Source organism: Staurois parvus, unplaced genomic scaffold, assembly GCF_062004578.1.
Source record: "Staurois parvus isolate SC_StPar_1 unplaced genomic scaffold, SC_StPar_1.0 ptg000381l, whole genome shotgun sequence".
Taxonomy (NCBI): Eukaryota; Metazoa; Chordata; class Amphibia; order Anura; family Ranidae; genus Staurois; species Staurois parvus.
The window spans coordinates 664593-680889 of record NW_028318177.1 but is presented as its reverse complement, the minus strand read 5'-3'; the positions used below and the strand labels follow the sequence as shown (position 1 = coordinate 680889).

General features: G+C 43.2%; 1 protein-coding gene across 1 annotated transcript in view; it reads left to right on the top strand.

The window, feature by feature from the left end:
* Window positions 1–16297, top strand: part of SLC27A2 (solute carrier family 27 member 2) — an 89205-nt gene that overhangs the window by 51367 nt on the left and 21541 nt on the right. Inside the window, exons 3-4 of the mRNA XM_089685702.1 lie at window positions 9963–10121; window positions 15077–15201. Of these exons, the coding sequence (XP_089541828.1) occupies window positions 9963–10121; window positions 15077–15201 (284 nt within the window). The remainder of the gene's footprint in view (window positions 1–9962; window positions 10122–15076; window positions 15202–16297) is intronic.

Sequence of the window (16297 nt, the reverse complement as noted above, 5' to 3'; positions counted from 1 at the left end):
GCTGTATGGAGGGAATGTCATGGAACTGTCAGAAATAGACTATTAATGACAGTTCTGGGACTGTCCTTCCATGCAGCGGTTGAAACATTGTATGTATTTGTTTCCATAAATGGATCCATTTATGGAAACAAATACATACAATGTTTCAACCGCTGCATGGAAGGACAGTCCCAGAACTGTCATTAATAGTCTATTTCTGACAGTTCTATGACATTCCCTCCATACAGCGGTTGAAACCGCTGTATGGAGTGAATGTCCCAGAACTGTCAGAAATAGACAGAAACTGTCACAGAACTGTCCTTCTTCTCATCCTTCTCCTTCTTCTCATCCTTCTTCTCATCCTTCTTCTCATCCTTCTCCTTCTTCTCATCCTTCTCCTTCTTCTCATCCTTCTCCTTCTGCTCATCCTTCTTCTCATCCTTCTCCTTCTTCTCATCCTTCTCCTTCTCCTTCTTCTCATCCTTCTCCTTCTCCTTCTTCTCATCCTTCTCCTTCTCATCCTTCTCCTTCTCCTTCTCATCCTTCTCCTTCTTCTCATCCTTCTTCTTCTTCTCATCCTTCTCCTTCTCCTTCTTCTCATCCTTCTCCTTCTCCTTCTCATCCTTCTCCTTCTTCTCATCCTTCTCCTTCTCCTCATCCTTTTTCTTCTCATCCTTCTCCTTCTCCTTCTTCTCATCCTTCTCCTTCTTCTCATCCTTCTCCTTCTTCTCATCCTTCTCCTTCTTCTCATCCTTCTCCTTCTTCTCCTTCTTCTCATCATTCTCCTTCTTCTCATCCTTCTCCTTCTTCTCATCCTTCTCATCCTTCTTCTCATCCTTCTTCTTCTCATCCTTCTCCTTCTTCTCATCCTTCTCCTTCTCCTTCTTCTCATCCTTCTCCTTCTTCTCATCCTTCTCCTTCTTCTCATCCTTCTCCTTCTCATCCTTCTCCTTCTCCTTCTTCTCTTCCTTCTCCTTCTTCTCATCCTTCTCCTTCTTCTCATCCTTCTTCTTCTCATCCTTCTCCTCCTTCTTCTCATCCTTCTTCTCATCCTTCTTCTTCTCATCCTTCTCCTTCTTCTCATCCTTCTCCTTCTCCTTCTTCTCATCCTTCTCCTTCTTCTCATCCTTCTCCTTCTTCTCATCCTTCTCCTTCTTCTCATCCTTCTCCTTCTTCTCATCCTTCTCCTTCTCCTTCTTCTCTTCCTTCTCCTTCTTATCATCCTTCTCCTTCTTCTCATCATTCTCCTTCTTCTCATCCTTCTCCTTCTTCTCATCCTTCTTCTTCTCATCCTTTTCCTTCTTCTCATCCTTCTTCTTCTCATCCTTCTTCTTCTCATCCTTCTCCTTCTCATCCTTCTCTTTCTTCTCATCCTTCTCCTTCTCCTTCTTCTCATCCTTCTCCTTCTTCTCATCCTTCTCCTTCTCCTTCTTCTCATCCTTCTCCTTATTCTCAGCCTTCTTCTTCTCATCCTTCTCCTTCTCATCCTTCTCCTTCTCATCCTTCTCCTTCTTCTCATCCTTCTCCTTCTTCTCATCCTTCTCCTTCTCCTTCTTCTCATCCTTCTCCTTCTCCTTCTTCTCATCCTTCTCCTTCTCCTTCTTCTCATCCTTCTCCTTCTTCTCATCCTTCTCCTTCTTCTCATCCTTCTCCTTCTCCTTCTTCTCATCCTTCTCCTTCTCCTCATCCTTTTTCTTCTCATCCTTCTCCTTCTCCTTCTTCTCATCCTTCTCCTTCTTCTCATCCTTCTCCTTCTTCTCATCCTTCTCCTTCTTCTCATCCTTCTCCTTCTCCTTCTTCTCTTCCTTCTCCTTCTTATCATCCTTCTCCTTCTTCTCATCATTCTCCTTCTTCTCATCCTTCTTCTTCTTCTCATCCTTCTTCTTCTCATCCTTTTCCTTCTTCTCATCCTTCTTCTTCTCATCCTTCTTCTTCTCATCCTTCTCCTTCTCATCCTTCTCTTTCTTCTCATCCTTCTCCTTCTCCTTCTTCTCATCCTTCTCCTTCTTCTCATCCTTCTCCTTCTTCTCATCCTTCTCCTTATTCTCAGCCTTCTTCTTCTCATCCTTCTCCTTCTCATCCTTCTCCTTCTCATCCTTCTCCTTCTTCTCATCCTTCTCCTTCTTCTCATCCTTCTCCTTCTCCTTCTTCTCATCCTTCTCCTTCTCCTTCTTCTCATCCTTCTCCTTCTCCTTCTTCTCATCCTTCTCCTTCTTCTCATCCTTCTCCTTCTTCTCATCCTTCTCCTTCTCCTTCTTCTCATCCTTCTCCTTCTCCTCATCCTTTTTCTTCTCATCCTTCTCCTTCTCCTTCTTCTCATCCTTCTCCTTCTTCTCATCCTTCTCCTTCTTCTCATCCTTCTCCTTCTTCTCATCCTTCTCCTTCTTCTCCTTCTTCTCATCATTCTCCTTCTTCTCATCCTTCTCCTTCTTCTCATCCTTCTCATCCTTCTTCTCATCCTTCTTCTTCTCATCCTTCTCCTTCTTCTCATCCTTCTCCTTCTCCTTCTTCTCATCCTTCTCCTTCTTCTCATCCTTCTCCTTCTCATCCTTCTCCTTCTCCTTCTTCTCTTCCTTCTCCTTCTTCTCATCCTTCTCCTTCTTCTCATCCTTCTTCTTCTCATCCTTCTCCTCCTTCTTCTCATCCTTCTTCTCATCCTTCTTCTTCTCATCCTTCTCCTTCTTCTCATCCTTCTCCTTCTCCTTCTTCTCATCCTTCTCCTTCTTCTCATCCTTCTCCTTCTTCTCATCCTTCTCCTTCTTCTCATCCTTCTCCTTCTTCTCATCCTTCTCCTTCTCCTTCTTCTCTTCCTTGTCCTTCTTATCATCCTTCTCCTTCTTCTCATCATTCTCCTTCTTCTCATCCTTCTCCTTCTTCTCATCCTTCTTCTTCTCATCCTTTTCCTTCTTCTCATCCTTCTTCTTCTCATCCTTCTTCTTCTCATCCTTCTCCTTCTCATCCTTCTCTTTCTTCTCATCCTTCTCCTTCTCCTTCTTCTCATCCTTCTCCTTCTTCTCATCCTTCTCCTTCTCCTTCTTCTCATCCTTCTCCTTATTCTCAGCCTTCTTCTTCTCATCCTTCTCCTTCTCATCCTTCTCCTTCTCATCCTTCTCCTTCTTCTCATCCTTCTCCTTCTTCTCATCCTTCTCCTTCTCCTTCTTCTCATCCTTCTCCTTCTCCTTCTTCTCATCCTTCTCCTTCTCCTTCTTCTCATCCTTCTCCTTCTTCTCATCCTTCTCCTTCTTCTCACCCTTCTCCTTCTCCTTCTTCTCATCCTTCTCCTTCTCCTTCTTCTCATCCTTCTCCTTCTCCTTCTCCTTCCTCATCTCCAAGGGCATTTAAATTAAAGGTACAGTGTTCTGCACTAATTTAAAGGCTCTCTGAAGCCTAGAAACCCTTTAAATAAGTCATCTTCGTAGCGGAGAAATTCGCATCGAATCGAATTTCACACTGGAATTCGCCGAATCAGCCGAATCGAATTTTTCATTTCTTCGCTCATCTCTAGTTCCAATATCTGGAGTATAACCTGATTGCATTGACTGGTTTAGTTCATCTGTTATTCTTACCCTCTCTGTTCCCCTCTCTTTCCCCACCTTTCCCTATATCCTCCCCAGTTTCCCTATGGTTCTCATTATGCACAATTGCAGTAATTATATCTTCAACTAATGGGTCTTTTTCTTAGACCATTATTGTATAGTTTGTGTAATGACCACTACTTCGAACTGCTTGTATAACTGTGAGCCTTTTTCTTGTCATTTTACTTCAAAATTCAGTAAAAACAAGTTGAATATAAAAGTTTATGCAGTCATAATTTAAAGCTGAACTTTTGGAATATGACAATCTAGTCTGTACCCTTGTAGTGAGCCCCTGTACTGCAAGGATTAAATGCTTGCCGGGATACAGTGTATTACTTACCTTAGTCTTTGCTCCAGCAGGGTCCCTCAATCCATTTGTTTGGTCCCCCGCAGTGTTTTCTAAAGTGCTTTGGGCCACAGTCAAACGCTGGCCTCCTACAAATAATATAGGGTTAATAGCCCTGTACTGTGTGTGATGATGCTGAGTCCACTCACAGCCCGGAGTTTGAAGACAGCTCTGGAGTCTGCCAGAGCCAATGATAAATTAATGAATACACCCTATCCCTGCACCCTCTAGACTAAATGAGTCTCCCCTTTTCCTTCACCCTCTGGAATGCCTGCTCTGTCTGCAACAAACTCACCTCCCTCCACAACCCTTTTTATCACAAATTTCTTTAACCTACTCGCCATTACCAAAACCTGGCTTCATGAATCCAACACTGCTTCCCCTGCTTCCCTCTCCCATGGTGGCCTTCTCTAGGCTCACTCCCCCAGACCCAGTGAATGGAAGGGAGGTGGAGTAGAAATCATCTTAGCCTCACAGAACACCTATCAGGTATTTCACCCACCTCCCTCTCTGACACTCACCTCTTTTGAGGCACGTTGTATTCGACTATTTTCTCCCATTTCTCTAAGAATTGCTGTGATTGCTCGAACAATCCTCTCCTACTCTAATCATCACCTTATTAGTTTCACTCTCTCCCTGTCCTGCACCTCCTCCCCCTCCCCCTTCACCACCTCAACCCTTCTCTTCCCTGCTACTGACCACCTCCATGACAAAATCTCATCCCTGTTTTGCCTCAATCTAGCCACTTCTGTCTACAACAGCTCACTGTCATCCTCCCTAGACAAGCTCACCCCCCTCACTACATACACAATCATGCCCAGATGCTACAACCTTGGCAAACAGATGATACCAGAAGCCTAAAGAAGTGTAGCTGCACTCTTGAGCACCTGTGACATAAGTCTCAGACTTCAACCTATATAAATCTGCCCTCCAGAAAAACTATTCCTGCCTCCTTCCTGCAAAGCAGACCTATTTCATCACTCTCATTTACACTTTCTCATTCAGTCCCCATGAACTCTTCTCTACCTTCAACTCTCATCTTTGTCCTCCACTGCTTCCACCCACTAATTCACTCACTGCCCAAGAGATCGCCAATCACTTCAAAAATAAGTTTGATACAATTTGTGAGGAGATCTCCGATGCACAGATACCTCCCCCACTAAACACTCCATATCTACAGGTACAATCACTACTTCCTGCATTCAACACCACTACTATAGACAAGGGTATTAAACTTTTTTCTCTCGTCCACCTAACCACCTGTCCCCTGGACCCTATTCCGTTGCAAATGCAACAGTCACCCTCTGGCTCTATCCTATACTTTCTAACTTACATCTTCAATCTCTGCCTCTCTTCCAGCATCTTCTCCATCTCTCTAAAACATTCACTAGTCACCCTCATACTTTAAAAGCCCACACTAGACCCCACCAATCTTAACCTACAACCCATCTCCTTACTCCCTTTTCCTCCAAATTTTTTGAATGCCTGGTCTACAACCAACTGAGTGACCATCTCACTGAGAGCAGCCTTCTTGATCCCTTTCAGTCCAGATTTCGCCCTCAACACTCCACGGAAACTGCTCCTTTTAAACTCACATAGATCTGCTAAAACCAATGAACACTGTTCTGTGCTCCCACTCCTGGACCTCTCTGCTGCCTCTGAAACATTGAACCACTCCCTCCTCCTCAAAAAACTCTACTCCTTTGGTTTTCATGACAGTACTCTTCACTGGTTCTCATCCTACCTATCCCACTGCACCTTCAGTGTCACTTACAAATCTTTTCCCCCACAGATGTTGGCACCTATAAAGGAAAACACTTTGTCCCTAATGGTTGCTTGATTTACTTTAAAATTTTGATTCTAAGCATTTTTCTTTTTTCTTTTTTTTTTTATCTGCCCAGGATCTTCTGGCAATAGCTGTCTTTGTGCCTTCTTATCAGTGACCATGATGTGAGGGGGGTAGACATCCCAGGATCTGAAAAGATAAACAGAATAAGCCAGCAGAAAGATTTTGTACCTTTTATTGTTCTAATTCAATAAAAGCTTTGAACTTTTGAAAACCAATGCAAGAAGGAAAGGGGGGGTATTGTTGTAGAGGGTGACGAGTCCCATGGGGACACTTGGTTAGCCTGGTGGGATAAGTGTATAAATGTAGCAGGGGAGTACAGTTTCCATTCAAACTTAGACATAAAATAAGCTGGCCAATGCATTTACTCAGAATGCTACCACTTGGTGTGAGACAGAAGCATGAAGACATCAGTGCACACGAACACCACCCTATGCCCAATAGAAGATCATCACGCCATCTACATATCCTGGTGACTATTGTCACTGGGACTAAAACTGAAGGAAAATGCTACATTTTTACAGTTTTCATTAGAACAGAAAGTGAAGGAAAAATCCTCCAAAAGGGAAACCAGTCTGCACTCATCAGCCACTTTATTAAGTACACCTTGCTCGTGCCAAGAAAATCTCTCCCACAACATTACACCCCCACCACCAGCCTGAACCGATGATACAAGGCAGGATGGATCCGTGGTTTCATATTTACGCCAAATTTTATTTTTTTTTTAAATCTCATCTCGCTAGGCTATCCAGGTCTGCCACCTGATCTCGTTTACGCCAAATTTTGACCCCACCATCTGAATGTCGCAGCAACCAGTCTGCATATTCTCCTCTGACCTCTGACATCAATAAGGAATTTTCATCCACACAACTGCTGCTCACTGGATATTTTTTCTTTTTCAAACCTTTGTCTGTAAACCCTAGAAATGGTTGTGTGTGAAAATCTCAGTAGATCAGCAATTTTTGAAATACTCAGACCAGCCTGTCTGGCACCATCAACCATGCCACATTCAAAGTCACTTAAATCCCCCTTCTTCCCCATTCAGTTTGAACTTCAGCAAGTCGTCTTCACCAAGTCTAGATGCCTAAATGCATTGAGTTGCTGCCATGTGATTGGCTGATTAACAATTTGTGTTACCAAGCAACAAAGTGGCCTGTGAGTATATAACTAATGTCGGTCATACACGGGTCGAATTCCAAACAAATTGAATTTAGAAAATCAGAAATTTCATCCGTTTTGTAATCCGATGGTGCCACCATTGATTTCGAAATTCATCCGACCAAGCCTTCAATTTCATGTTGCTACAGAAAATAATTTTCATGGCCAAGAATTTCCTTTTCTTTCCAGCTCACAGCTCATGCTCGTTTCTTTTTCGTTTATATTTCTCGCACAATTTTCCCATCATTGATTTGAAATTTGTTCATTTTTCAAAAAATTTCCAACATACCCGATCACTCAGATTCGGCGGTCACTCAAAAATTGGCCTTTTCTATGACCCACTAATGGTGCGAAATTCTAATGAAAATTCTTAGAAAAAGATTTTCGAAAGAAAATTATTCCGGAATTCGGCCCGTGTATGGCCGGCTTTAGGCTACATTCACATGGCAGGTTGCGTGGGGCCAGTGGCAGCTGCTAGCAAGAATCAGTAGATCCTTGCCAGCAGTTGTAAACATTCCCTGCACACACTGGGGTTTATTTATTAAAGCTGGTTCACTCAGAATCTGTTGCAGCTGTGCATGGTAGCCAATCGGCTTCCAACCTCAGATTGTTCAATAAAGCGTTAGCAATAAAACCTGTAAGCTGTTTCTTATGCAGGAGTGCATGAGATTCTGAGTGAACCAGCTGTAGTAAATAAACCCTACAGTGTGCGACCAGCAGAAGCTGTCAGTGGCAGCTGTCAGATTTGTATCGGCAAGAGTCACTGCTGTTTGCATGTACCTGCTCATCCAAGCAGTTACAAGTGTATACCAAGCACAGCTGACAGGCAGGCAGAGTGGGGGGATTTACTAAAACTGGAGAGTGCAAAATCTGGTGCAGCTCTGCATAGAAACCAATCAGCATTCAGATTTTATTGCCAAACCTTAATTGAACAAGCTGAGGTTAGAGGCTGATTGGCTACCATGCACAGCTTCCCCAGATTCTGAGTGTTGCAGTGTTAGTGGATTTCTTCCAATGTGTCCAAGGTTGGTGTTCCTGCAGAATTTTGGATGAATACAAATTGGCCGCAGCTAATCGTCCAGTCTGTATAGGGCCTCAGCACAGAGTATTGCTGCATCCAGAAGTGGCGTTTAGCTCCCTCTGAATGCAGCAAACTATCTGAGGCTAAACTGCTATGTAAATGTAGTCTAAGACAGAGATCTCTTCTCACTTCTTGTTGCATATTCAGGGCAGGAAGTGAAGGGAAATCTCCCCACACCGACAAAATATATTAAACTGATAGTGTTTTGTTTCAATTCTTTATTTCGAAGAAATGGCATAACAAGTCAAATAAAGACAAAGAACAACATAACAGAATGTGGCAGAGCACAGTCCACCCCCAACATACAGAGATCATACATGAAAGAAACCATTGATACAAAGCAGCTTTCAATCCAGGTTGAGAGGAACCAAGCTATCCACATCCCAAGGGCACACCATTTCTTCCCTACATTTTGTCCTTTACCAAATCACAATGACAAGTTGGATAAAACATATAACCCCAGTGGAAGAACAAAAATAGAGAGACGAGAGGAAAAGAGAGGGAGAGAGAAGAAGACAGAGAAGGAGAAGAAATAAAAAAGGGTGGGAGGGAAGGATTGCAAAGCGGAGAAAAGGGAGGGGAGGAGAGGGGGAACCCCCCCCTTCTCTGCCCAACCACTCGGCCATGCACACATGAGATCGTCCCCGACATCGGAGAATGTGAAGATTCATACCTTCTTAACCCCCCTGGTGGTATTCCCGAGTGTAGCTCAGGGTAAACTTTCAGTACCAAAAGCGGTAATCCCGAGCTACAGTCGGGATTACCATGCAGCGTTGCTCAGGGATTCCCTCCAGCACTTACCTTGTCCTGCGCTCCCGTGATGTCTCCCCTGCAGCCAGTGGCGGACTGACCATTTGGGAAGTCGGTACCTTTCATAGGCTTTTTTGGGTGTGGTTTGAGTGTGGGCGAGGACACAGGGGCCCCATGATCCCCTTTTGCCCGGGGGCCCCATGAGTTGTCAATCCGCCCCTGCCTGCAGCGTCCCCGGCCATCTCCTCCGACCGATGCCGACATCCATCTTCCGGGTTCCGTTCCCTGCTAGTGTCGAGACGTACGAGGGATGGAATCGGCGGCAATATGCGAACATTTGAAAAGTGACATTCACTCAATACACTAAAATCACATAGTAAAACATTACTGTATCAAACCATTTCACATACATTTTGTCCCGAGTGCTTTGTCCTGTGCCCTGCCTGCATTTTTACTGTTCTTTCTGCCTGGAAACTGAGAAACGTCCATGGCGTCCAAAAAGCGTCCCTTTGGGGTAGATTTACAAAAACTGGTACACTCAGAGTCTGGTACAGCTGTGCATGGCAGCCAATCAGCTTCTAACTCCAGCTTGTTCAATTAAGCTTTGGCAATAAAACCTGGAAGCTGATTGGTTTCTATGAAGAAGAGATCCAGATTTTGCACTCTCCAGCTTTAATAAATAAACCCCTTTATGTCAAAAGCGGTTTTAGACCGGCTAGAGAACAGTGATAGTAAATTAGAACCGCTTGCAGAATTGAGTGATAATGATTCGTGGGGAAAATTCGTCATCAGACACTGAAAACGATTTTGCGACTGAGCTCAGTGATGTGCGAACTTGGCGCTATATTTCAAATTTCAGTGTTTTTGGTTTGATTATATTATTGAATTAAATTTATTATTATTATATTATTAGTTTTTATGATTATTTATTATATTATAATTTATGATTTCGTGTTTCAAATTTTATCATACTCAGGATGTTTACTAGACTCTTGTTCCGACAGATTTCAGTAACTTATTCCTAAAAATTACAGCCTACAATAAAAAAGCGACATATTTCCATGCAAAAAAAGTACCGCTTTGAGCACAGAAATATTGACATAATCATACCGCTAGGGAGGTTAAACTGATAGTGTTTTAAGCCCTCCCTACTCTATTCAAAACAAAGCTTTTTCATTATATATACCCTTGAATGCAAACTCATCAATTACATTTTATTTTCCACAGGGCTTCCAAAGGCAGCTATTATCAATCACAGTCGCATTCTTTTGGCTACTGGCTTTTTTGAAATCTGCCATATCAGGCCCAGAGATATACTCTATATTACTCTTCCACTGTACCACAGCTCAGCTATGCTGATAGGAGTCCACGGATGCATCTCAAAAGGTAAGATTTTCTGTTCTACTGCTTAAAGGGATAGTTCACCTGTATGCTGGGAGTGAGGCCGGATTGGAACATTTGCTGGGAATAATTGGATCACTGAACATTTATCTTAGCCAGCCTTTAGCAATGCTGTAGAAAGGTGGTCTAGACTATGGCAGGCAGATCTCTTGCTGCCTGTTCTACGTGGGAAATCTGCCTATGCAATGGCAGACACTACTGGCCACTATGGTTTTGATGAGGGGTTATTTATAAAAAGGCAATAGGCTGTTTGCTATTCGTCTGGTTTACTCTGTTCAGGTATGTATTTAAATCATTTGTGAAGGTTGATTCAGTAATAGGGTTTTTATTCTAAAATTAATGATTTATGCCTTTACAAGCCACTGTGTTTTCAGTGTTATTTGGTGATTTATAACCCTGAATGTGCAATTTAAAAAAAAACCGCTATCTGTTTTCTTCAAAGAACCTTTGATGGAACGGTTCCAAATTTACACCGATTTCATTTTGTTACTGAGATACTGTTGTCTCATGGGCATCGCAATGATTATAGCAAATAGTTCAAGTGGAACTTCATCGGGGAAGGGAGATTCAGCTCATTCTCCTCCTCCCCCTCTCGCCTACCCTTTTCAGAGTTTTTTTTCTTTTTCTGACAAGTACCCACTTCAGCTTCAGAGGAGAAGTTGCCCCCCCCCCCATTCCCCCCTGTCCACAATCTCTGTGGGACCATTGTGAAACCACAGCGCATCTCACACCTGTGTAATGGGAAGCCGGCTGTGAAACACCAGGAAGTCACAGCCGGGTTCCCACAAGCAGGTGGAAGGACTGGGGATCTGAAGACCAGCTAAGAACTGGCCCGGGTGATGACAGCACTGGATCGCTGGGCTGGTAAGTGTCTGTATTAACAATCAGCAGCTACAGTATACTTTTATAATTTTATAAAAACTGATCAGAACGACTCTTTAACCACTTGTCTACAGGGCACTTATACGCCCTTCCTGCCCAGGCCATTTTCACCTTTCAGAGCTGTCGCACTTTGAATGACAATTGCACGGTCATGCAACACTGTACGCATATAAAATTTTTATAATTTTTTTTCACACAAATAGAGCTTTCTTTTGGTGGTATTTAATCGCCACTGGGTGTTTTATTTTTTGAGCTATAACAAAAAAAGTGTAAAAAATTTAAAAAAAAAAAGTGTTTCTATTATAAAATTTTGCAAACAGGTAATTCTTCTCCTTCACTGATGTGCATTGATGAGGCTTCACTGATAGGCAGCACTGATGGGCAGCACTGATGGGCACTGATGAGGTGGCACGGATAGGCAGCACTGATAGGCAGTATTGATAGGCGGCACTGATGAGCTGGCACTGATGGGTGACACAGCTGGGCAGCACTAATGGATGGCACTGCTGGGCACAGGTGGGTGGCACTGCAGGGCATAGGTGAGTGGCACTGATAGGCACAGGTGGGTAGCAGTGATAGGCACAGGTGGGTGGCACTGATGGGTACAGGTGGGTGGCACTGATAGACACAGGTGGTTGGCACTGCTTGGTGGCACTGAAGGGCACAGGTGGGTGGCACTGATGGGCACAGGTAGGTGGCACTAATGGGTACAGGTGGCCGGCACTGCTGGGCACAGGTGGGTGACACAGGTGGGCGCCTCTGCTGGGCAATGATCATCAGGGAACTGATCGTCAGTGCCCTGATGATTAGTGCCGATCTCTTCTCTGACAATTGCCGGTTATCGGCAGGAAAGTGCAGCCGATAATTATCATCAATTATACAATTATACAATTATACAGTACAATTATAATCAGCAACTGTATTTATCCGGTGGTCTGCTGTGTCGTTGGACACAGCTGATCACGTGGTAAAAGGCCGCCATGATTGGCCGTTTACCGTATCCCATAATCAGCTGTGTCTGTAGGACACAGCGATCACCGTTGGCGCTGGGTGCACGCTGCTGAGGGCGCGCAGGGGGCGTGTTCTGGAATGACATCCATGGACGTCGTCCCAGAACCAGACAACCATGCTGTAGCCGTCCTTCAGGTATAGTGCCTTAGGGAACTGGTTAATGCAAAAAAGGTAGTGCAGCGCCTTTTTTGCGGTTTTTGCGTTTTTTTGTTTTACTGTATGGTATCAGTCTGAGTGCCAGCTGCTTACAACAATAGGCACTCCAGTAAGCGCTGGAGGATCTTTTTGTATATTCATTTGTTTATTAGGGAACTGGTTAAATTGCTCAGTAGTGGAGAGGTTAACCCTCCCCTGTATTTCCACTTTTGCAGCCAAATTAGGATACCACCTACTTTATATGACATGTTCCTGGCCACACAGCTCAACTTAAAAAAATACTTTGTAATTGTTGCTTCCTGTTTTAGATGCTCTTTTCTGATACCTCCTGCACTGTAGAATCCTATCTAGTTCTCTTTATTAATGAGGGAGGCTGGGCAGCTGTGTTTGCCCTAATAACCCTGTCTGTACTGTGCAGGCAGATCTCATTATCAGCTGTAAACTAGATTTGACCACTGTCTGTCCGAACAAATTGGGAAAGGTTTAGAAGGTGGCCTCATGAATTGTATGTTACTGAGTGTATCCTCGCTCCCCCCTGCCAGAACACACTGATCAGATGGCTCATCGGATGCTGATTGGATGCTAGTTTTGCAGCATGACTGTTTGACAGAAGACAGTCATAATACCGGCTTCTGTAGAACAGACAGCTGTACACATGGGCCAAAAGTCAGCCGCTTCCTGCCCAGCCAACCATTTTTATCCGCTTTTTGTCCTGTGTGTAGCAGCTTTAAAGTGGTAGTAAATCTGGGGGAATCAATGGTGGAGAAGGATCTGGGGGTTCTGGTAGATCACAAGCTTAATAATGGCATGCAATGCCAAGCTGCAGTTTCTAAAGCGAGCAAAATCCTCTCTTGTATTAAAAGAGGTATAGACTCCAGAGAGAGAGATATCATTTCCCCCGGTACAAATCATTAGTAATACCTCATCTGGAATATGCAGTTCAGTTTTGGGCACCAAATCACAAAAAGAACATTGGGGAACTGGAGAAAGTACAGAGAAGGGCAACCAAACTGATACGAGGCATGGAGGAGCTCAGCTATGAGGAAAGATTATAAGAACTGAATGTATTCTCTCTTGAGAAGAGGAGATTAAGGGGGATATGATCAACATGTATAAATACATCCGTGGTTCATATAGTGAACTCGGTGTAGAGCTATTCACCCTGAGGTCATCACAGAGGACAAGGGGGCACTCTTTACATCTGGAGGAAAAGAAATTTAATCTCCAAACACGGAAAGGTTTCTTCACAGTAAGAGCTGTGAAAATGTGGAATAGACTCCCTCAAGAGTTGGTTCTGGCCAGCTCAGTGGATTGCTTTAAAAAAGGCCTGGATTCCTTTCTAGATACACAGAATATAACTGGATACTAACATTTATAGGTAAAGTTGATGCAGGGAATAGCAGATTGCCTCTCAGGGGATCAGGAAATTATTTTTTCCCCTGTAGCAACAAATTGGATCATGCTTTGCTGGGTTTTTTGCCTTCCTCTGGATCAACTGTGAGTATAGGATTATAACTTTTTTTTTTTTGGTTGAACTGGATGGACTTTTGTCTTTTTTCAGCCAGACTAACTATGTAACTATGTGAATTCCAGATTTTTATTTATACCTACAGATGATATTCGCTCCTTTTGACAGCCGACACATGCGCTCTGAAAAAACAGAATAGTTGTGCCAGTCCTTCAGTGCACTGTGCCGTGACCCGGAACTCCCACGTACATGCAAGGGAGTGACATCATTGTGGCTCAGCCAGTCAGAAGGCCAGAGCTCACGAACCCAGAAGGAAGACTGGGTGAAGATGGAAGTCTCTGCAGCAGTGATAGCGTGCTGCTGGACAGCTTCCTTTTACCTTGCAAGGGAAAGCTTTTTTTTTTTAAGTGCGGTTTACTACCGCTTTAAGATGGCTACACACTAGAGGTTTTTTTTTTTGTTCAACCCAGCAGGCTGGGGGAGATCTTCATACTAACACAAGCGATGTTAGTCCACAAATCTCCCCTGCTGTGCCTTTGAGTTCTCACATGAACTGCACCCCTGTCAGAACAGACTGATCAGCACTGGTAGCCATCGGTTGTTGGTCAGATTTTGGTTTTCTAGCATACCTGTTTGACAGAAGCTGGTCATGAGATCGGCTTTTGTAGGACAGACAGCTGTACATACAGGCTGAAAGGTAAGAAATATTTTTTAAAGACTTTTTTAGGTATACTATGTGAATGGGAATGTATAAAAAACATGGAGTTTGCATGTTCTCCCTGTGCTTGCATGGGTCTCCTCTGGGTACTCCGGTTTCCTCCTACACTCCAAAGACATGCTGGTAGGTTAATTGGCTCCTGTCTATATTGGCCCTAGTATGTGTATGTATGAATGTGAGTTAGGGACCTTAGACTGTACGCCCCTTGAGGGTTAAAGACTGATGTGAATGTACAATACATATATGTAAAAGCGCTTTGTAAAATTAACAGCTATATATAAGTACTTGAAATAAAAATAAATAAAAATAATAGGGTTTTCTCAAATTAATAACATAATAACTCCAAGATAGTCACTCTTCACTTTGATGCCCTAGACATTGTGAGGCACATATGTAGTGGAATGACAGCTTCTATCAAAGCCTTTATAACAGCAGTGTTCTACTCTGACAGATGAGCTATATTATTATTATTATTATTATTATACAGTATTTATAAAGCGCCGATAGTTCACTCAGCGCTGTACATTACAAAGGGGGACAGAACATGTGACAGAACAATACCAATACAATGCAAAACATGAGGGGATTGAGGGCCCTGCTCTTTCGAGCTTACAATCTAGAAGCTATACTGAATTGATAATAGTAGGAATTGTTTCTTTTAATCTATTCCTGTTCTTTTGTGTTTTTTTTCTCTCATTGTTGCAGGTTGCACTCTAGTGTTACGTAAGAAGTTTTCTGCCAGCCAGTTTTGGGATGATTGCAGGAAGTATAATGTGACTGTTATCCAATATATTGGAGAAGTGCTGCGCTACCTCTGCAATGTTCCCAAGGTACATGTTATTATGGTGCACTGTATAACTGGAATGCATGTGTGAAATGTTAAGATTTTAGCCAGCAAAGGCACTAAACACGTTTCAGATGGTAGTTACCCTGACATTCTCTTAATGTTTATGGGAAAAAATATTTCATCATCCAGGCGTCAATATTGACAATCTGGAAGACCTGGAAGTTCAGCTAGGGTGGCAATGGTCTAAATCAGTGCTTGTACATGGCCATGTTAAAATGAATGTTTGTGGTTAAGTCTGAGTAGGTACATAGTTAGAATATATACCAATTTTGAAGTTCTGCCAAAAGAATTTAACAGCACCACACTATATACAGTTGTGCTCCAAAGTTTGCACACCCTTGGAGAATTGGAAATATACAGTGGGGTTGATTTACTAAAACTGGAGAGTGCAAAATCTGGTGCAGCTGTGCATGGTAGCCAATCAGCTTCTAACTTCAATATATGTAAAAGGTGCAGCGCTTGTAAACAATAGGTATACAAAAGTCCTTAGTGGATCAAATAGATACAAAATAAAGGATATGGGGTAGTCCCGCAAATACAGGTGAGTATAAATAGTTGAGGTGACTTTGATATCCGTGTAGAGGTGGTAATGAAATGCTCACTCACTGGACGCGCATATTAAATGCGCCTTGTGTAAAATTATCCTGATGTCAGGTGATGGGTGGTCTTTCTTCTATCGGATCCGAGGTAAGTTGTCCTTTTCCTCAAAAAGGTCCCCCTATATGGTCCTAGTGGATGCTGTCACTCCGAATGGCCTGGGTGGTAAGTAGTAATCCGTCCTTGGAGTGGGTCTGTGGGCTAGAACACTCCCCCAGGGGGCAACAAGAACACTCCCATAGTGTAGTATGTTAAACCAAACTTTTATTCAAAGAGTTGCATCAGGTAAAATAACATGTGTACAATGTTGCAGACAGTAGTCTGTAAAGGGACTGACCAGCTGGTAATTAAAGATGGCCGCCGGAGCTCCACATTGCTCCGGCGGCGTGACGTCACGGCGTGGTGTGGCTCCTCCTAAGAAAACATGAATGAGTGGGCAAAACACTTATTTTTCTTATGGGATTCATATTCAACTGTAGGTC